Consider the following 20,064-nt stretch of genomic DNA (forward strand, 5'->3'; position numbering starts at 1 on the left):
CCCCCAAAGAACACCTACACATGCATGTACCCACCCACACACTATATTATTTTATTCTTGGTCTGTAATTCCCTGAATTCATATAATGCATCTAAATAAACCTCAGAAAGATAAGAAATGTAGTTGATGAATATTACACCACAATTTATCTTCACTATTCACAGTCTTGTGTTACAGTAAACCAAGTGTGAATCCTCACTTGTTCACTCACAAAGCTTGTTGAATGGCCAGACCTATCTGTCCACCTGGCATTGAAAGCAAGAACCATGTGGCATGTTGGAGCAAAAGCAGGATATGAATTCAATACCTAAATGCATAATATGCAGATAGGTAGAACTGAATTTTAGTGTTGCCATACATTTGGGCCAAAAATGGAAAAGAACATATTAATAAAATACGTGACTAATCAAATCCACAAAAGTCAAAGCCACAAATGTAGAGGGATGAATGTATTTATAATAGTGTGGTAATTAGCCCAGAACATAGCAATATTCATGTATTAGTGTTCTCGGTTACTAGATTACGATAATTTTCCCTGAGATTTCAGGGCCAACAACTGTGAGGCCCTGACATGTCATAATGTGTGTGCCCATTAGTAACAAATGTAAAACATGTGTGTGTGTGTGTGCGAGAGAGAGAGAGAGAGAGAGAGAGAGAAAGAATTTTACCATTTTTACAGGTTGAGTCTCTCTTATCCAGAATTGTGAAATCAGAAATATTCCAGAATCCAAAATTGTCCACATAAGTGGTTGAGATAGTAACTTTGCTTTCTATTTGTTTAATGTATACAAATAGGTTTCATGCACAAAATCATTAAAAATATTGTGTATAAAATTTACCTCCAGATGATGTGTATATGATGTATATGAAACATAAATGAATTTCATGTTTAGACTTGGTTGTTATCTCCAAGATATCTCATTATGTATATGCAAATATTACAAAATCCAAAACACTTCTGGTCCCAAGCATTTTAGATAAGAGAGACTCAACCTGTATTTATTTTTATATACCATCCAGTTAACACTGTCATTAAGATGCTTAACAGTAATGTTATTTTTACAGCCCCAAAAGTGAAGCATTCCCCTATCCTTTGCCAAAATCTCAGGGCACATGTTAAGGGGGAGAGAATGAGAAAGGACAAGCCACTGTGGTTCATTTCACTTCCAGCAGGACTTCTGCAAAATTAGAGCAGGCAGATCCCTGCTCTCCTTGTTCTGAATAATTTGGAAATCAGATAAGAAGCATGGAATTTATGATGCCCTTGTTTAGGGCAGAATGCAAAGAGGAAGCAAGGAGGACAGTAAGGGCAGTGTAGAAGTCTCCTGTTGAACTTAATTTTGAAAGCTGAAGTAATTTTTCCTTTGTTCCAACTGTTGCTAATGAAGATTTATAGACAAAAACCAACTAGTATTGTTGTGCTCATGTGTGCACATTCAACTGTTGAATGTGCACAGTTGAACAAACAGCTACGCAGACAGAAAGCATAGATTATAAAGGAGTTACAGTTTTTCCTTGAGCATCGGAAGACCTGCGAGCCCCAGCCCTGGACTCTGCCTTTAAGGGGTGTGGCAAGGGAGAAGGGACTTAAGAACTCCAACTCCCAAGGCCCCTGGGAAGACCTGCGAGCCCCAGCCCTGGACTCTGCCTTTAAGGGGTGTGGCAAGGGAGAAGGGACTTAAGAACTCCAACTCCCAAGGCCCCTGGGAAGACCTGCGAGCCCCAGCCCTGGACTCTGCCTTCAAGGGGTGTGGCAAGGGAGAAGGGACTTAAGAACTCCAACTCCCAAGGCCCCTGGGAAGACCTGCGAGCCCCAGCCCTGGACTCTGCCTTCAAGGGGTGTGGCAAGGGAGAAGGGACTTAAGAACTCCAACTCCCAAGGCCCCTGGGAAGACCTGCGAGCCCCAGCCCTGGACTCTGCCTTTAAGGGGTGTGGCAAGGGAGAAGGGACTTAAGAACTCCAACTCCCAAGGCCCCTGGGAAGACCTGCGAGCCCTAGCCGCCGCTGCCGCCGCCGCTGTCGCCAGGACTGCACCCTTCGCCGGGCGGCCTCCTCCCGGGTTTTTCGAGGTGCGCATCTGCGCACCGCCCCGGGAGTGCCGCCCACGGACTTGGGCAACACCGGGACTGGTCTGGCCTTGGCGCTTGGCGGCCAGTTTTGGACGTGTGGGCCCTTTAAGGACCATCTGGGGGGAAGTTGGGAGGAGCCCCGCCAGGTGAGAGCGGCGGGGATAAAGCCGGGGAACCGGACCCTCCCGACACGCCCCCTTCCGCCTCCACGCCAGGACCACCGCTGCCGCCGCCGCTGTCGCCGGGACTGCACCCTTCGCCGGGCGGCCTCCTCCCGGGTTCTTCGAGGTGCGCATCTGTGCACCGCCCCGGGAGTGCCGCCCACGGACTTGGGCAACACCGCAGTTGCGAAGCTGCGCAGCTGCGCAGTTTTCCATCAGGGCGTGGGAGGCTTGGGTTAGCCAGGGAGCACGAGGATGCCTATAGTGGCTGCCCTCTGCTCCACTAGTTGCCATAGAGGGACGGGGGGAGGTTAGGGATGCGGGGGATGCCTGGGCCGGGGATGACATCTTGGAGGGCGGAGCCCCAATTGAGGTTGTGTGGGGCAGGGGGAGGTATGGCGGTGGGAGAAGGGACCTGCGTTCCAGGGGAAGGCGCGATCGATGCGCTATATCTATCTCGCCTTCCTGTCCCCCTCCCATCCTGAAGGACCTGAGGGTCGTTCCAACCGTGCCACAAACCCTGTCGCTGCTCCTGTGCAATGCCAGGTCTATTAATAACAAGACCCACATCCTCCAGGATCTCCTGGAGGACTCGAAGTGTGACCTGGCTTGCATTACCGAGACCTGGCTGGGGCCTGAAGGGGATGCTGTGTGGGCTCAGGCCCTGCCTGCTGGGTACTCGGTGAAGGACCAGCGCAGGTTAGGTGGGCGGGGGGGGGGGGGTGTGGCCTTGGTACATAGGAACACCGTGTCCCTCACCAGGAACCACATCCGACAGACCTCCTATATCGAGTGTATTTACCTGACCCTAAAGGCTAGGGACAGTCTAGGGATTCTGCTGGTGTATCGGCCACCCCGTGCATTAGCGGACTCCCTTAACGAGCTGACACAGCTGGTCGCTGAGCTGATGTTGGAGACGCCCAGGCTTCTTGTCCTGGGCGATTTCAACATTTCCCTCACGGCCAGCTATGTTCCATCCGGTGCGGCTCGGGAATTCATGGATACCATGACGGCCATGGGCCTGTCCCAGCTGATACAGGGTCCTACGCATTGCGCAGGTAATACTCTTGATATGGTTTTCTGTTCGGATGTGGAAAATCCGTGGGTGGAAATAGTCAATGTTTCCCCCCTGTCATGGACGGATCATTTCCTGGTAGAGGTGAAAATCAAGGCTTCTACCCAGATCCCCCCCGGGGGTGGTGGACCTACTAGGATGGTCCACCCTCGAAGGCTGATGGAACCTGAGAGGTTCCAAGAAGCCTTAGAGGGGCTCACGGTTGGGAATGACGGCGACTCTGTTGATGCCCTTACCGGTATCTGGAATACCGGCCTTTCCGGGGCTATACACAGGATCGCTCCCAAGCGCCCTCTCAGGCCTGCTTCCAAACGTAAGCCCTGGTACACGGAAGATCTCCGGGCGAGGAAGCGGGTTCTGCGACGGCTAGAGTACCGTTGGCGGAAACACCTTTGCTTAGACGACAAGACTCTCCTGGCCCAATTGTTGAAGGACTACGGAGAGGCAATACGAGCAACAAAGAACTCGTTCTATGGTGCTCGTATTGCGTCCGCTGAATCGCGTCCGGCAGAGTTGTTCAGGGTGGTCAGGGAGCTAACTCAGCTCCCTCCTGCCCTGAACCAGATCCTTGAACCTTCTAAGGCCTGCTGTGACTTGTTTAACAACTTTTTCGCGGGTAAAACCTCTCGTATAAGCGAAGGTCTGGACGCTGACATTATAGCAGAGCCTAGGGTAGAAGTGTCCAGAGCCTCCGCGGACTATGTTATACTGGATCAGTTTGAGTTGGTGAGTACCGAGGATGTGGACAAGATCCTCGGAAGTGTTCGGAAAACGACCTGCTCTCTTGATCCCTGTCCCTCGTGGTTAGCGGCCCAGGGGGGGCCGGCGGTAACGTCATTGTTACGCCGGATAATTAATACATCTCTGAGGGATGGGCAATTTCCATCGGATCTTAAATTGGCCATCGTAAAACCGATCCTAAAAAAGCCCTCCCTCGACCCCCTGGTTCATAATAATTATCGGCCAGTTTCGCTGCTACCATTTTTGGGCAAGGTGATCGAGAGGGCGGTTGCGATCCAGCTTCAGGCGGTCTTGGATGAAACGGATTATCTGGACCCATTTCAAACTGGCTTCCGGGCGGGTTACGGGGTTGAGACGGCCATGGTCGCCTTGGTCGATGATCTCCGTCTGGGCATTGACAGGGGAAGCGTGTCCCTGTTGGTGCTCTTGGACATCTCAGCGGCTTTCGATACCATAGACCATGGTATCCTTCTGGGGCGCCTGGCAGAGGTGGGAATTGGGGGCACTGCGCTCCAGTGGTTCCGCTCCTACCTCTCTGGGAGGTCCCAGATGGTGCAGCTGGGAGACGTGTGCTCCGGCGAGAGGCCCCTTAAAACTGGGGTCCCTCAAGGAGCCATTCTGTCTCCCATGCTATTTAACATTTACATGAAACCGCTGGGAGAGGTCATCCGGAGACATGGGGCGCGGGGTTATCAGTACGCTGATGACACCCAAATCATTTTCTCTATGTCTCCGACTGATGCAGTGACCGGGGATGGCGTCTCTCCTCTCGTGGCCTGTCTGGAGTCAGTAATGGGCTGGATGAGGGAAAACCGACTCAAACTGAATCCAGAGAAAACGGAGGTACTAGTGATAGGTTCCCCTGGTCCAGGAATGGCGGTGGTTCCACCTGTCCTGAACGGGGTCACGCTCCCCGTGAAGGACTCCGTGCGCAGTTTGGGAGTGCTCCTTGACTCGTCGCTTCACCTGACTGCTCAGGTGAATGCGACGGTCAAGAGCACCTGTTATCAGCTTCGGCTGATTCGCCAGCTGCGCCCATACCTGGCCCAGGGGGACCTAGAAACTGTAGTACACGCTCTGGTAACTTCGAGATTGGACTTCTGCAATGTACTCTACATGGGGCAACCCTTATACCAAACTCGGAAGCTTCAAATGGTACAGAACATGGCAGCCCGGCTGGTCACTGGTGTCTCCAGGACCAGCCATATAACACCTGTGTTAAAAGATCTTCACTGGCTGCCCATTCGCTTCCGAGCTCAATATAAGGCGTTGGTTATTACCTATAAAGCCCTAAATGGCTTGGGCCCAGGTTACCTGAAGGACCGCCTCTCTCCGTACATTCCGCCTCGCACCCTCAGAACATCTGGGCAGCAACTGCTGAAGGTGCCTGGGGCCAGGTTAGCTTCTACTTCAAGAAGGACCTTTTCCACAGCTGCCCCAGCCCTTTGGAATACGCTGCCCACGGAGCTCCGCTCATCTTCCACCCTGGCCCAATTTAGGAAGGACCTCAAAACCTTCCTATTCAATCAGGCATTCCCCGATTAAATATCCTGTGGGCCTCCCTCCTCTTCCGTGGCCATGAGGCTGGGCTAATGGGGATTTTTATTGTTATTTTAAGATTGCTGTATGTGTTTTTAACTTTGTATTTTGATGCACGTGTTGCATGCTGTAAGCCGCCCTGATCTTTTGGAAGGGCGGGATATAAATAAAAATTTTATTATTATTATTATTTATTAAACTGCAATTCTGGAGACCAGCGTTCAGAAGGCCGTTTGGCCATGGAAGCCCACTGGGTGACCTTGGGCAAGTCACACTCTCTAAGCCTCAGAGGGTGGTAAAAGTGAACCCCCTTTGAAGAAACTTGCCAAGAAAAGCCTGTGGTAGGTTTACCTTAGAGTTGCCATAAGTTGGAAACGACTTGAAGGCATACAACAACAGTGTCATAAAATAATAATAAATAAATAATAAAAACTTTATTTATATACCGCTTTTTCGCAGCGATCAAAGCAGTTCACAGTAACATCAAATATACATAACATCAAATAAAATTACACAATATATAAAATACAAAATAAATAAAACCACAAATACATATGTAATTGAACAACTTTCTTAAAATCAACATGTAAGGAACATTAATAACAACAGCCAGTCATAAAAGCATCTTCAACAGGGAACAATTTCTACAAGGGGTCATAAGGATATGCAGACCGGAAAAGATGGGTCTTTAAGGCTTTCTTAAAGACATCTAAGGAGGAGCTCAGCCTTATCTCCTCCGGGAGCTTGTTCCCATATGTGGGAGCTACAGAAGAGAATGCTTTTTGGCGAGTTGATGCCAATCTCGTCTTAGGATATTCAAGTAAGCAATTCCCTGTAGTTCTGAGAGTGCAGGGCGGATTGTATGGGGAGAGGCGTTCCCTCAAGTAACATGGGCCCAAGCCATGTAGGGCTTTATAGGTAATAACCAACACTTTGTATTGAGCCCGGAAACGAATAGGCAGCCAGTGAAGAGATCTTAATACCGGAGTTATATGATCTGATCTAGAAGTTCCGGCGACCAATCTGGCTGCAGCATTTTGAACTAACTGAAGCTTCCGAACCTGGTACAAAGGTAGCCCCATGTAGAGTGCATTACAGAAATCTAATCGAGAGGTTACCAGTGCGTGTACTACTTTTTCAAGGTCCTTTCAGTCGAGGCAGGGTCGCAGTTGGCGTATCAGCCGAAGCTGGTACCAAGCACTCTTGGCCATCGCATCTACTTTGAGATGATAACTGTAGAGATGAGTCCAAGAGTACTCCCAAACTGCGAACTTTGTCCTTTAGAGGAAGCGTGACCCCATCCAGGACTGGATGACAAATTTCCCTGCCTGGACTTGGGGTACCTATCGTGAGTACCTCTGTTTTCTCTGGATTCAGCTTGAGTATGGTTTATAGCCATTATGGGAAAAAAATGGTATTGAATAAAGGAAAAGCTAAACTACATGTATATTTATGTATAAGTTGATCTCGTGAGGGCAAGTTTTGGGGCCAAAATTATGGATTTTGATACAACCTGTGGATAAGTTCAAAGTAAAACTTAGAGGCATGTAACTAAGGATGTAAAGGACAAAGCAAAATAAAACAATGCCAAAGAATTTACAGAATTCCTGCAGGCATGTTTGTACTCCTACTAAAGGCTGAATAGACAAGGAAGGAACTACAGTAAATGGTGTCTGTGTAATGTGTGGAGTAGGTGACAGGGTGCAAATGGGGCTAAGGAAATACACACATTTCCACAAGGATGTACAGTGGTACCCCGGGATACGAATGCGCCGCCTTACGAAATTTCCGGGTTACGAAAAAAATCCATTGAAAAAAACAGTTCCGGGTTACGAAGGTTATTTCGGGTTACGAAGAAAAATTTGGTGCTTTTCGGCGCGATTTCACACGGAATTGCGGCTTTCGCTATTAGCGCCTATGGGCTTTTCGGCTAGCGAAAGTTTCCGGGTTACGAAAGCGGCGGCGGAATGAATTAATTTCGTAACCCGGGGTACCACTGTAAAGGCAAAGAAAATGAAATGGTGACTATTTCAAAAGGTAATGGTAAAGGTTTCCCCTTGACATGAATGTCCAGTCGTAACCAACTGTAGGGGGCGGTGGTCATCTCTATTACTAAGCCAAAGAGTCAGCATTGTCTGAAGACAACTCCAGTGGTCATGTAGCCAGCATGACTGCATGGAACGCTGTTACCTTCCCACCGAAGCGGTACTTATTTATCTACTTGCATTTGCATGCTTTCAAATGGCTAGATTGGCAGAAGCTGGGACTGGTGATGGGAGCTCACTTGATCACGTGGTGCTTGGACCTCGAACTGCCAGGCTTTCTACCTTCTGATCATCCAAATTGGCATCTTAAGCACTAAGCCACCATGCCTGTCATGACTACTTTAGCAGTGATTATATCCTTGAATTTCAATGAGATAACTTTGCCAGAATTTAACCCAGAAAACTGACAAATATACATAAATGTCTTATTCAAATTCTTCAAAGCCTGATTCCTCTTAGCCTTCCTTTCAGAAGTGCCAAAGAGCTACTGCCATTTTCCCACCCAGACATTCAAAAAGGCTGGAAGCAGTGCTTGTAGTAAAGAGAATAGGGTTTGGTGCTTCTTTTCTCGCAGGATGGACAAACCTCTCCCCTTTCACGACTCTATTCAGAGAAAGAAATGGTTCCTTTTTTTAAAAATATGAGTTAAATTACAGTACTTATAATGACTAATGGAAAAGTTTTGGGGTTGATTTTTTGACTAAAAGTTCTTGATTTATACATGAATATATATAGTATGCAAAGGGATTTTGTAGCACCTTTGAGACTAACTGAAAGTTCATTTCTTTTATAAGAGTTAAATTGCAGTAATTATAATGACCCATGAAAAAGTAGGCCCAGGTTTTTGGGCTGGGTTTTTTTTTATTAAAAGTTCTTGATTTATATATGAATATATATATAGTATGCAGAGGAATCTTGTAGGACCTTTGAGACTAACTGAAAGAAAGATGTTAGTAGCACGAGCTTTTGTAGACTTGTGCCTGCTTCCTCAGATGCATGTTGAGCCTACAAGAATAGTCTCAAACCTACAAAATCTCATGCTATCAATTTCTTTCAGTTAGTCTCAAAGGTGCTACAATAGCAATAGCAATAGAAAGTAAATTTCTATACCGCTTGTCATGCACTTAAGCACTCCCTAAGCTGTTTACAATGTCTAAGCCAATTGCCCCCCAAAAGCCGGATACAGTACTCATTTTTGCGACCTACGGAAGGATGCAAGGCTAAGTCAACTCTGAGCTTCTGGCTGGTTTGAACTCACAATCTTGTGGTTTGCGAGAGTGGCTGCAGTACAGGCATTTAACCACTGTGCCACCAGGGCTCTTTGCATACTGACCTCTTTGCATAATGATTTTCCAGATTAACAAGGCTACGTATTTGAATTCTACCACCAGTAGGTATATACAGTACAGGTATTTGTTTCTCTATGTTTCTATAAAACGGAGGTACTCATGATAGGTAACCCCAGTCCGGGTATGAAGATAAGCTCACCAGTCCTGGATGGAGTCACACTTCCCCTAAAGGACTGTGTTCTCAGCTTGGGGGTGCTCTTGGACTCGTTGCTTCAACTGTCATCTCAGGTGGATGTGACAGCCAGGAGTGCCTGTTATCAGCTTCGGCCTACCTGGAGTCACGGGACCTAGAAACGGTTGTACATGCGCTGGTAACCTCTTCTCTCGATTTCTGCAATGTGTTCTACATGGGGCAACCATTGTACCATGTTCAGAAGCTTCAACTAGTGCAAAATATGGCAGCCAGATTGGTCGCAGTAAAATCTAGGTTCGACCCAATTACACCTATCTTAAAATCTTTATACTGGCTGCCTGTCAGCTTTCGGGCACAATACAAAGTGTTGGTTATTACCTATAAAGCCCTACACAGCTTGAGTCCAGTTTACTTGAAGGAACGCCTCCTCCCATATAATCCTACACACTCAGGTCCTCTGGGAGGAACTTACTGCAGTCAGAAAAAACTAGACTGGTGGTGACTTCCCGGAGGGCCTTTTCAGCTGCCGCTCAAAAAATCTTCAATGACCTGCTGGAGGAGGTTCGTCACATCACATCTCTTGACACTTTTAAAAAGCAGGCCTTCCCAGACTAACCTCTCCTAAAACAAATCAACTGCCCATGTTAATCAGCCCCCCCCCCCCATTATTGCCTATTAGTGTCATATTGCTGTCACTTCTTGCCAAGCTGTTTTAACTGATGTTATTCCAGTTAAATGTTTTTATTGTTATTATTTTATATTGATGGGAGGGAGGGTAGAAGGGTGGTTTTTTGGGGGGACTGTTTCGTTATTTTGTATTTGAAATTTTCTTTGCTGTTACCCATCTTGATCCTCAAACGGGAGAGGTGGGATACAAATAAATATTTTATTTTTATTATTATTTAAGCTAGTATTGTTTTATTCAGCATGTTAATGACAAAAACACAGATATTAAAGTTTCAAACATCGAGTAGAATGGTAAAAATAAACTGTCATTTAAATGGGATTATTAAATTAGATAATTTGTGGGGGATTTGAAAAATGTGCATATTATTATAATGTTATAATTCCTATGGAAATAGGAGGTTTCAGCAAGAATGAATTCTGTGTCATCCTTTCTCCTTCTTTTGCTGCTTTATTAGCTGCTGAGTGGAGGAGGGGCAGTAATGGTTTATTGTTATTTTTATTTGAGGTTATGTTTTAATACTCAACAAATGAGGTTTAAAATAAAAAAGAACTTACAGAAATCCTTAAACTTCAATACTATGTAATTCTCTGTTTCAGGTAGTTTCACCTGTTGGGAAAAGAATGTGGATTTTACACAGTCTTTGTTTGTATTTGCTTTAGCTATATCCTTTGTTTGCATTAGTTATAGGGACCTCATCTTTAAAGGATACACATACAAAGGATACAAATACACATGACTTTTGAACCTGAGATTCTATATAGCCAAGAAGACTAGCAGCCACCAATAGTTGTATCCTCTATTAGAATTTGGCAAACAAACGGGATCCATGCAGTATTCAGCTATGCTTAGATTAAGAGATTACTAGTGCTTTTAACTTTCAAAATGCGTACTTACACATTAAAAACTTTTTTTGGGGGGGGGCATTTGGATAGCATAGCTGTGAACATTTTTCGTTGTCAGATATACAGTAGAATCTTCCATAATATCATTTTGCACCTCGTAGAAACATAAATTAGAAGGGGCCCTATGGGCCATCAGGTCCCATTTTCTGATCGTGCAAGATCTCTACCTAAAAGAAGTTGCTGCCCAGCCTGCTTTGAAGACATCTAGAGGAGACCCCCACAATCTCTCTAGGCCAGTGATTCCCAAATTCTGGCTTTCCAGGTATTTGGGAGTTTGGCTCCCAGAATCCCAGATCATTGACCATTGGCCAGGATGGCTGAGGTTTCTGAGAGTTGAAGTCCCAAACACCTGGGGATCCCACTCTAGGCAATTTGCTTCATTACCAAACAGCTCTTACGGTCAAGACGTTCTTTCTAATATTCAATGGAAATCTGTCCCCCTGTAACTTCAGACCAATGGAACTGGTCCTTCTCCAGGGCAGCAGAGAACAGGCCTGCCCCCTCCTCTGAGGCTGTATCCACACTGCAAATATAATCTAGTTTGACACAAGTTTAACTGCCATGGCTCAATTCTGGGAATTGTAGTTTGTTGTGGCACCAGAGCTCTCTGATAGAGAAGGCTAAACGTCTCACAAAATAACAGTTCCCAAAATTTCATAGCATTGAGTCATGGTCGTTAAAAGGGCATCAAACTGGATTATTCCTGCAGTACGAATGCAGTCTCAGACAACTCTTGAGGTATTTGAAAAATGCAAGCATCTCACCCCATCTTCCTTTCACCAAGCTAAACCTGCATATGTTTTGTTGACCATAGCCCTTGCCATCCTTGTCGTCTTCCTCTGAACATGCTCTGAACTTGTACCTAAGCAGGGTACAAGTCAAGCATACAAACGTGAATTGGTGCCATTTCAGATTGAAGCTGCTTTTCTTTCCTCATGCTGCCTAGCAGCCAACTGAACCAAACAGTCACTGCCTTGGCATGTTTGCTGCTAGTTGGAGCAAGGAGTGTCAGGGAGATAATCCCTTTCAAATCCTGGTGCCTTCATTGATCACTTGCCACCGAAGACAGCCACTGAACAGTTGAGCACTCCTCTAGTTAACAAAGTAAAGAATGGGTGTGTGAAAATTCCATGAGTTGTTAAAAGCACGCCACACAATGCTTTTCTACCAAAAATTATAATTTCCACAAAATACAGTAGCTGTTAGGCATTTTTGATATTTTGTGCAAACAAGGACCTGTCTTTACACTTTCGCAAGGGGGGAAGAATCTTGCAGCAGTTGATACTTTCAGTAAAATATTGAGATATTCTGTCTTTTTGCAGATGAAACAAAATTGTCAATATTTTGTAAGTCTCTATCCCTGTATACATTTCAGTATAGCTTCTGACCTGATCAGATCAATGTTACCTTGATTCTCTGGACTATAATAATCTTCTAGAGAGGGAGACCAAGGAAATAAGTCTTTGATTTGTCTAGGCCTTTTCAAAATTCCTTGATATAATATGTCATGAATACAGTAATAGAATTAAAGAATTGTACAGTTGGAAGAGACCACAAGGGCCATCCCCCTGCCATGCAGGAACTCACAATCAAAGCATCCCCGACAGATGGCCATGCAGCCTCAGTTTAAAGACCTCTAAGAAAGGCGACCCCACCACTCTCCAAATAAATTGCCGATGAGATTTGGACTGGCTCAGGGTCTAAGCTTCAACTGTCTTAATACAATTATTAATCACACCAGGGGAAATATCTGAATATGGTTGATGTTATTCAAAGCCTGTGCTTTGTCTCTTCAAGAGTATCATAACTGTTCTGTGTAGTTCCTAAAGGACTTATTAGTTTTCAATATGCACTTTGGTTGCTTCCACCCTCCTTGTTTTCATCATCTGAATTTCTGCAGAATTTCAGCAATATTTCATGCCTCCTCCTGTACATACTTCTAATCGTGCAACTTCTACATGCCCATCCAAGTCAATTCTATTCTAACATTTAACTGAATGCTGTCTTTTCAATGCTAATCTTGAGGGTTTCTTTACAACTTGCCTTTAGATTGAATTCCATAGGTCTGTTATGGCACTTGGCTTATATTAAAATGAACTTTTGTCTCCAGTGGCAGTGTTTGTAACTGTAAAGGGTAGTTGACAACCTGCTAAAGTGTGCAAATTGAATCTGTTCAGTTTCTCCCATTCATGGGAGTTTGGGAGGTGGGCAGATGCTTCCAGACCAACAGCTGCTAACGCTGCCGTGAAAAGACTTAGCACAGCTAATTCATCTTTCCCACCTGAAGGGACTTTCTGAGGTAAAGAAAAGATGGAAAAAGCAGTGGAATGGAAGCCATTGTAGCTGTCCAGACCTTTCATAATAGTAATAGAAGTGATTCGGGAACAACTTGGATTAAATTGAGGTTTCTGACTTTTCAAAATATTCACCTTGTTTAATGTTCTTTACATAAATATAAAGGAATGGCCCGAAATAATTGTAAAAGGAATGTCGTGGGACCACATCTTCTTCAGTGATGTGTTTCCACCCTAGAGTCTTTCTTTTCTTGTTCATTAGCATTAGTTGGCTTCATTGAGATGTGATACTAATGTTAGATTGCAAAATGCTTAGCAAACAAACTCTGTACTGATACAGACTGAATAAGCATTTGGGATGTTAGCAAGCTGTTGTAGTAAAACATGATTGGAATTCCAATTTGTCAGTATATTGATCCTGAATTTGGCATAAATTAATGAACTTTTAGTGGTAGATGCTAAATTAGAACAATGAAAGTGGAGAATTTTCATTCTAGAACTGGGATATGCAAAGTGTGTCACCTCAGGTGTTGTTGGAGCAATAACCTCTAGCTCCAGTAGCTAGTATAACTAGTTGTGAGGGGTGCTGGGTGTTTCAGTCCAGCAACATCTGGATGGTTGCAGATTTCCAGCCTCTGCTCTAGAACTTTTAAAAAAAGCATTTAAAGAAAATTCTCTCTCTGTGTGTGTGTGTGTGTTCATTCGTGTGCATGCCATAGCTTAGGGGAATCCTTGCTCATGATCCTAAACTTGAACAAGCTTTTCATTTCCTTTGAAAATAGTCCACTTGAAAGCAGTGCAAAATTATATGTTCAAATCTTTAATGCATGTGCACATATTTAGTAACTGTACTCAAGGGGATACCAGTGGATGGAATATAAAGGTTTTTAATATCTGCTGATAGTCTGTTCTATTATCTTTCTGATGTTCCCTGTAAAATGCTTATGGAATGTCAAAATGAAACTGGAGAATAGTCTTTTAATGTTCTTTTTTCCCCTGTCCCCCTGAGAGTGAGTAAGTATATTGAGATGGAGAAGCTGCTACCACAAGATACAGGGAATAGAGATATGTCCAGCAAACTACTTCAGAAATATTTAACCCTGGTATCATTTTTAAATGGAAAGAGAATAATTATTATTTGAGTTATGAGTGGTTATTTCCTATTGTGGTCACCAAAATATGTCTAGAAAATGTGCCAAAAGAGATTCAGAATTTATTCCAATTAATGTAGAAATAATAGTTTGTACAATAGCTATATCTTTTGTTATGCATTTCTACCACAAATTAAGATTATGTGTTATTTACTATATTTATTTTATTTGTAGCCCCATGGTTTAAGCCAACAGAAATCTCCTTCATCATTGCCACCATGGTTGTTGCAGTTGTTTTGTATTTTTCTCAGTCAGCAGTTGTAGGTAAGTACTACATTCTGGATTATTTATCAGTACAAGATCTGATTTTATTGTGAAGTAGTTTGCATATGAATTAGAAATGATTGAAGAGAAAAAAAGGAATGCTCTGCAAAAATAAAAGATAAAATAAAATAAGGTTATACATTTGGAGGAGTTTATATTGCTGCTAACGTAACATTTTCTGTGCTTTTAAAAAAAGATGACATAGTAATTAATTTGAAGTCTGCCACCCTTTAGTTATATAATTTCTATGAATGGTAATTAATACTTTCTGTAATTTGTAGTAGAAAGAGAGTTTGTAGATGTCAGTGGCTTTTCAACATATTAGTCATATAATGAACAATAAGATGGATGCTGTCTGCTACTGTACTATCCAACACCATTTCCTTTTTATATAATTATTTCTGTTATAAGAATATTATACCTGTTCTGTTGTACATGCATTTCCCCAATAGATAATAGTGTATTCATCCTTTCTAGACTATTTTAAAAGAATACTTCAAACATGCCTGCTCAGCCAAGGAAAGAGAGGCTTGAGTGTTATAAGTAAATATGTGGACAAGTAAAATTGTGGCTTTTTGCTGTAGTTATACTGCTACAGTTCAGCAGTGGTGGGAGAAACACAAAAACAGGCAAATGGAGATATGTGTTGCCCACCCTTACCTTGGAAACTCATAGAATCATAGAGTTGGAAGAGACCACAAGGGCCATCCAGTCCAACCCCATTCTGCCATGCAGGAAATCCAAATCAAAGCATCCCCGACCGATGGCCATCCAGCCTCTATTTGAAGACCTCCAAGGAGGAAGACTCCACTACACTCCGAGGAAGTGTGTTCCACTGTCGAACAGCCCTTACTGTCAGGAAGTTCATCCTAATGTTGAGGTGGAATCTCTTTTCCTGCAGCTTGCATCCATTGCTCCGGGTCCTAGTCTCTGGAGCAGCAGAAAACAAGCTTGCTCCCTCCTCAATATGACATCCCTTCAAATATTTAAACAGAGCTATCATATCACCTCTTAACCTTCTTTTCTCCAGGCTAAACATCCCCAGCTCCCTTAGGCGTTCCTCATAGAGCAAGGTTTCCAGACTCTTCACCATTTTAGTGGCCCTCCTTTGGATACACTTTAGTTTCTCAATGTCCTTTTTGAATTGTGGCGCCCAGAACTGGACACAATATTCCAGGTGGGGCCTGACCAGAGCAGAATATAGTGGCACTATTACTTCCCTTGATCTAGACACTATACTTCTATTGATGCAGCCTAAAATCACATTGGCCTTGTTAGCTGCCGCATCGCACTGTTGACTCATGTTCAACTTGTGGTCTACTTGGACTCCTAGATCCCTTTCACATGTTGTCTCCTTAAGCCAGGTGTCCCCCATCCTATATCTGTGCATTTCACTTTTTCACCCTAAGTGCAGTACCTTACATTTCTCCCTGTTGAAGTTCATTTTGTTAGCTGTGGCCCAGCTTTCTAGTCTATTCAGGTCATTTTGAATTTTGATCCTGTCCTCTGGAGTATTAGCTATTCCTCCTAATTTGGTGTCATCTGCAAATTTGATAAGTATTCCCCCAATTTTTTCCTCCAAGTCATTGATAAAGATGTTGAACAGTACTGGGCCCAGGACAGAGCCCTGTGGAACACCACTGGTTACTTTTCTCCAGGATGAAAAGGTGCCATTGTTGAGCACCCTTTGGGTTCGGCTGGTCAACCAATTACAGATCCATTTAACAGTTACTTTGTCTAGCCCACATTTTACAAGCTTGTTTGCAAGAATGTCATGGGGAAACTTGTCAAAGGCCTTACTGAAATCAAGATATACTATATCCACAGCATTCCCTTCATCTAACAAGCTGGTAATTTTATCAAAAAAAGAGATCAGATTTGTCTGGCATGACTTCTTTCTCTGAAACCCGTGTTGACTTTTTGTGATTATGGCATTGCCTTCTAGATGTTCACAGACCCTCTGTTTAATGATCTGCTCTAGAATCTTTCCTGGTATTGACGTCAGACTAACTGGACGATAATTGTTGGGATCCTCTTTCCCCCCCCCCCTTTTTGAAGATGGGGACAACGTTTGCCCTCCTCCAGTCTGCTGGGACTTCTCCTGTTCTCCAGGAGTTTTCAAAGATTATTGCCAATGGCTCCGATATTACATTTGCCAGTTCTTTTAATACCCTTGGATGTAGTTCATCTGGTCCTGGCGACTTAAATTCATTTAGATTAATAAGGAATTTCTGTACTATCTCTTTACTTATTTTGTGCTGAAATTCCCCTATTCTGTCCTCTGCTCCTTTATCCTCAGGTTGAGTTCCCTTTGCCTTTTCTGAGAAGACTGAGGCAAAGAAAGTGTTGAGTAATTCTGCCTTTTCTCTGTCCTCTATTAGCATTTTGAGAGCTTTTCTCTCTGTGTGCATGCCTTCAAGTTGCCTGTTGACTTATGGTGACCCCATGAATTTCATAGGATTTTCTTAGGCAAGAATACTTGGAGGTGGTTTTGCCAGTTCCTTCCTCTGAAATATAGCCTCCAGCACCTGGTATTCGTTGGCAGTCTACCATCCAAGTACTAGCCATGGATGACCTTGCTAAGCTTCCCAGATCAAACAGAATCTGGTGTCTTTAATGTATTTAGGCCATCAGAGCTTTTGTCTAGAACAAAAAGGGCTAAAGCTAGCTGGTAGAAGGAAGACATGCTCTAACCATTTAAATACATATGCTCCTTTCAGTCCTGGCTCATTACATAACACTTGGGAGGGAAAGAGTGACCAGCTTTGTGAATGATAAATTTCCCTTTGAATGGGAGTGGTGGTAACCACTTGAAAAGAGCCAGAGAAGCCTCCCTTGAGTCCCAAAGATCTCAGTAGCTATTAGCTGCTTGTTGATCATAGATGCCTCTGCTGTGAGATACTTAGGCCCAGAACAGATCGCCCCAAAAGGGTGGGCTGGCGGCGGCCTGTTTCCTTCCAGAGGGACACCACAGCAGCCCAACTGCCTGGTGTCCCTCTGCCCCAAAAAGAACCTGAAAAAAATGGGTTCTTTTTGGATCGCCAGGCACACATCGCACTCATGACTGAAACGACATTCAGCAACGTTTGTATGCTGCGTGTTGCTTACATCAAGATGGCGGCACCTGTGTGGACGGGATGCCGCCATTAGGCCACTGCTGTGTCGTGCTAGGATTAGGGACCGTGTTGTTGGTGTGTGGTCTCTAACCCTAGAATCGCCGGCGGCACACCACTTTGGGGCCGTCTGTCCTGGGCCTTAAATAGATGATTGTTGTACAACTCCAGTCACTTCTAGAGTGGATTGTGTTTCTAGATCAGTTTCAATCCAGCTTTAGGCCTTGTCTTGTCAATTTGATTTGATTGAACTTTGCCAAAGGACATTTTGTGAAGTGTTGCCCTGTCAATTCTGCTGAAGCTTTTGGAGCCTTTTTACACCATTGCCCATGATATCCTTCAGGATAGATTATCTGGGTTAGGCACTGTAGGTACTGTTTTCAAGCGATTCAGTTCCTACCAATAACAGAGTAATGATGTTAGCTAACTGTTTGCTTGCTAACTCTGTGCTTTTGATGCTGTTTGGCACGATTATAGCTCCTCCTGCCCAAATTCTCCTGTACTGTTGAACATTTGCTTCAAGGGTAGGGAGCCTCTTTCAAATTGAGGACTGAATTCACTTTCATAGATGCTCTCAGTGGCTGGGTTTCAACATTTGAGAAAGGAAAAAACTGTACAAAATCCATGAAATCAACAAATTATGGTATTACCAAAGGCAATGTGGTCATGTGGTTAGTTGCAGAGGGACAAATTCAGCCCTAGGCCCTAAGGCTATCTATCCTTAGAACACATGATACCATTGAGGGATGTCACCCAGAGCTTTGAGGTAAGATATTGTCAAAATATACATGATACCTAATTTTATTCCTTCTCTCATCTATTTTAAAATAAGCAGAGTATTGAACTATGTGCAGGCCAGTAAACTGAATCTCAGTCTAGACAATACTGAGGTGCTGGGTGATGGTTGTTATCTGATCTTATTTATCTTATGGTTGATATGGTTGCATTCCACTTAGAAGATCAGATTCACAGTTAGGAGACTCCTAACCATCTGTCTCTGTCTGGATTGCTGAGGTGGAGAAAGAAGAATGAACCTAGTCACTCAGCAGCACCTGGCCAAACAGCTTCTGGCCTCTTTTGCATTGCCATGGCACTGAGTGGGGTGAAGCCCAGCAGAGCCAACTTACCATGGTTGATTCTTCCCTAGGCTTCACTCCAGTCAGTGCCATGGTGAAACAAGGGGAGGAAGAGGAATAACAAGTTATTTGCTCAGTGGCACCTTGACTTAACAGCTTCCACCCTCTGGGTTCGAACAAAAAACATGGTGTTGTGATGGTAGTTATTGTCATTGTCATTGACTCCCTGGTGAAAGGCAGGGTGACCCTGCAGCTGCACTAGCCATGTTATTTCCCACTGTTTAATGGGAAAATGCAAGGGCTCTGATACAGCAGTTTTGGAGCTTCCCCCCCTTCTGCCATTGATGAAGGAGACATTCCTCATGAGTAGGAATCACAGTCAGGGCAGGCACAAATAAAATAATTATAACACTTTTTCTCAGAACAGTGAGACAGGCGTCATCCACTTATTTAACGGGTGAGAGATCAGAGCACATAATGGTTCCACATTTTGACGAGTTCAGCTTTTTGTCAGTGGTCTGGTCTCTAATCTGTTGAATAAATGGGGGTTTCCGTGTGTGTGTGTGTGTGTGTGTGTGCCAATGTGGTATAATGGTTTGAGCATTGGACTACAACCTGGGGATTTAGCCTTGGAAACCCACTGGATGACCTTGGGCAAGTTGCATTTTCAGCCTCAGAGGAAGTCAAAGGGCAAACCTCCTCTGAACAGCCCTTGCCTAGAAAACCCATAGGTTCAACTTGGGGTTGCAAACCCTCTCTGAAGAAACTTGCCAAGAAGACCCCATGATAGGTTCACCTTAGGGTTGCCATAAGTCGGAAATGACTTGAAGGCACACAGCTACATCAATTGTCAAATAAGAACATCTGCCTTAGCAGTTGCTTCCCTCCCCCAATCATTTTGCATAACTGTTTTTTAAAATTAAATTTTATTGTAAGCCATATGAGAATATTTTTAGAGAGTGGTTCACAATAAAATTGCATTAAAGATATTCTTATTATAAATAAATAAATGAGTTGCATACTTTGGTATTGTCTCAGTATATTATTATTATTATTATTATTATTATTAACCTTTATTTATGAAGCGCTGTAAATTTACACAGCGCTGTACATGCAATCTTTTTACTTAGACGGTTCCCTGCCCTCGGGCTTACAATCTAAAAAGACATCACACAGAAGGAGAAGGGAGTGGTGGCAGGAAAGGGTAAGAGGTCCAGCAGTTCCTCTCTACCTCCAAGGCCTGGACCAAGGCAGATGGACTGGAGGGAGGGCTTGGCATAAATATGAAAACGTACCAGTTAAGTAAGCTGGTGGTGACAGGACAAAACTAAAGCCACTCCTGAAACTCAGAGAGTGCGGCACTTTTTTTTTTTTTTTTTTTTTTTTTTTTTTTTTTTGAGGTGAAAACCTGCTAGATGATCATCATATGATTCTCACTCAGTATTGAGTCATGTCTGCATTTA

General features: G+C 43.9%; 1 protein-coding gene across 6 annotated transcripts in view; it reads left to right on the plus strand.

The window, feature by feature from the left end:
* The window catches only part of CD47 (CD47 molecule), a 92,151-nt gene that overhangs the window by 25,048 nt on the left and 47,039 nt on the right, over positions 1 to 20,064 (plus strand). For 5 of the 6 annotated variants that reach the window (XM_089512328.1, XM_089512329.1, XM_089512330.1 and 2 more), the window contains exon 3: positions 14,323 to 14,412. The exons of the other annotated variant lie outside the window; for it this stretch is intronic. In XM_089512328.1, coding sequence (XP_089368454.1) covers positions 14,323 to 14,412 — 90 coding nt within the window. The remainder of the gene's footprint in view (positions 1 to 14,322; positions 14,413 to 20,064) is intronic. 6 annotated transcript variants of the gene reach the window in all.

The sequence above is a fragment of the Sceloporus occidentalis genome, unplaced genomic scaffold, assembly GCF_023333645.1.
Source record: "Sceloporus occidentalis isolate IW3139 unplaced genomic scaffold, rSceOcc1.0.p SCAF_2, whole genome shotgun sequence".
Lineage (NCBI taxonomy): Eukaryota > Metazoa > Chordata > Lepidosauria > Squamata > Phrynosomatidae > Sceloporus > Sceloporus occidentalis.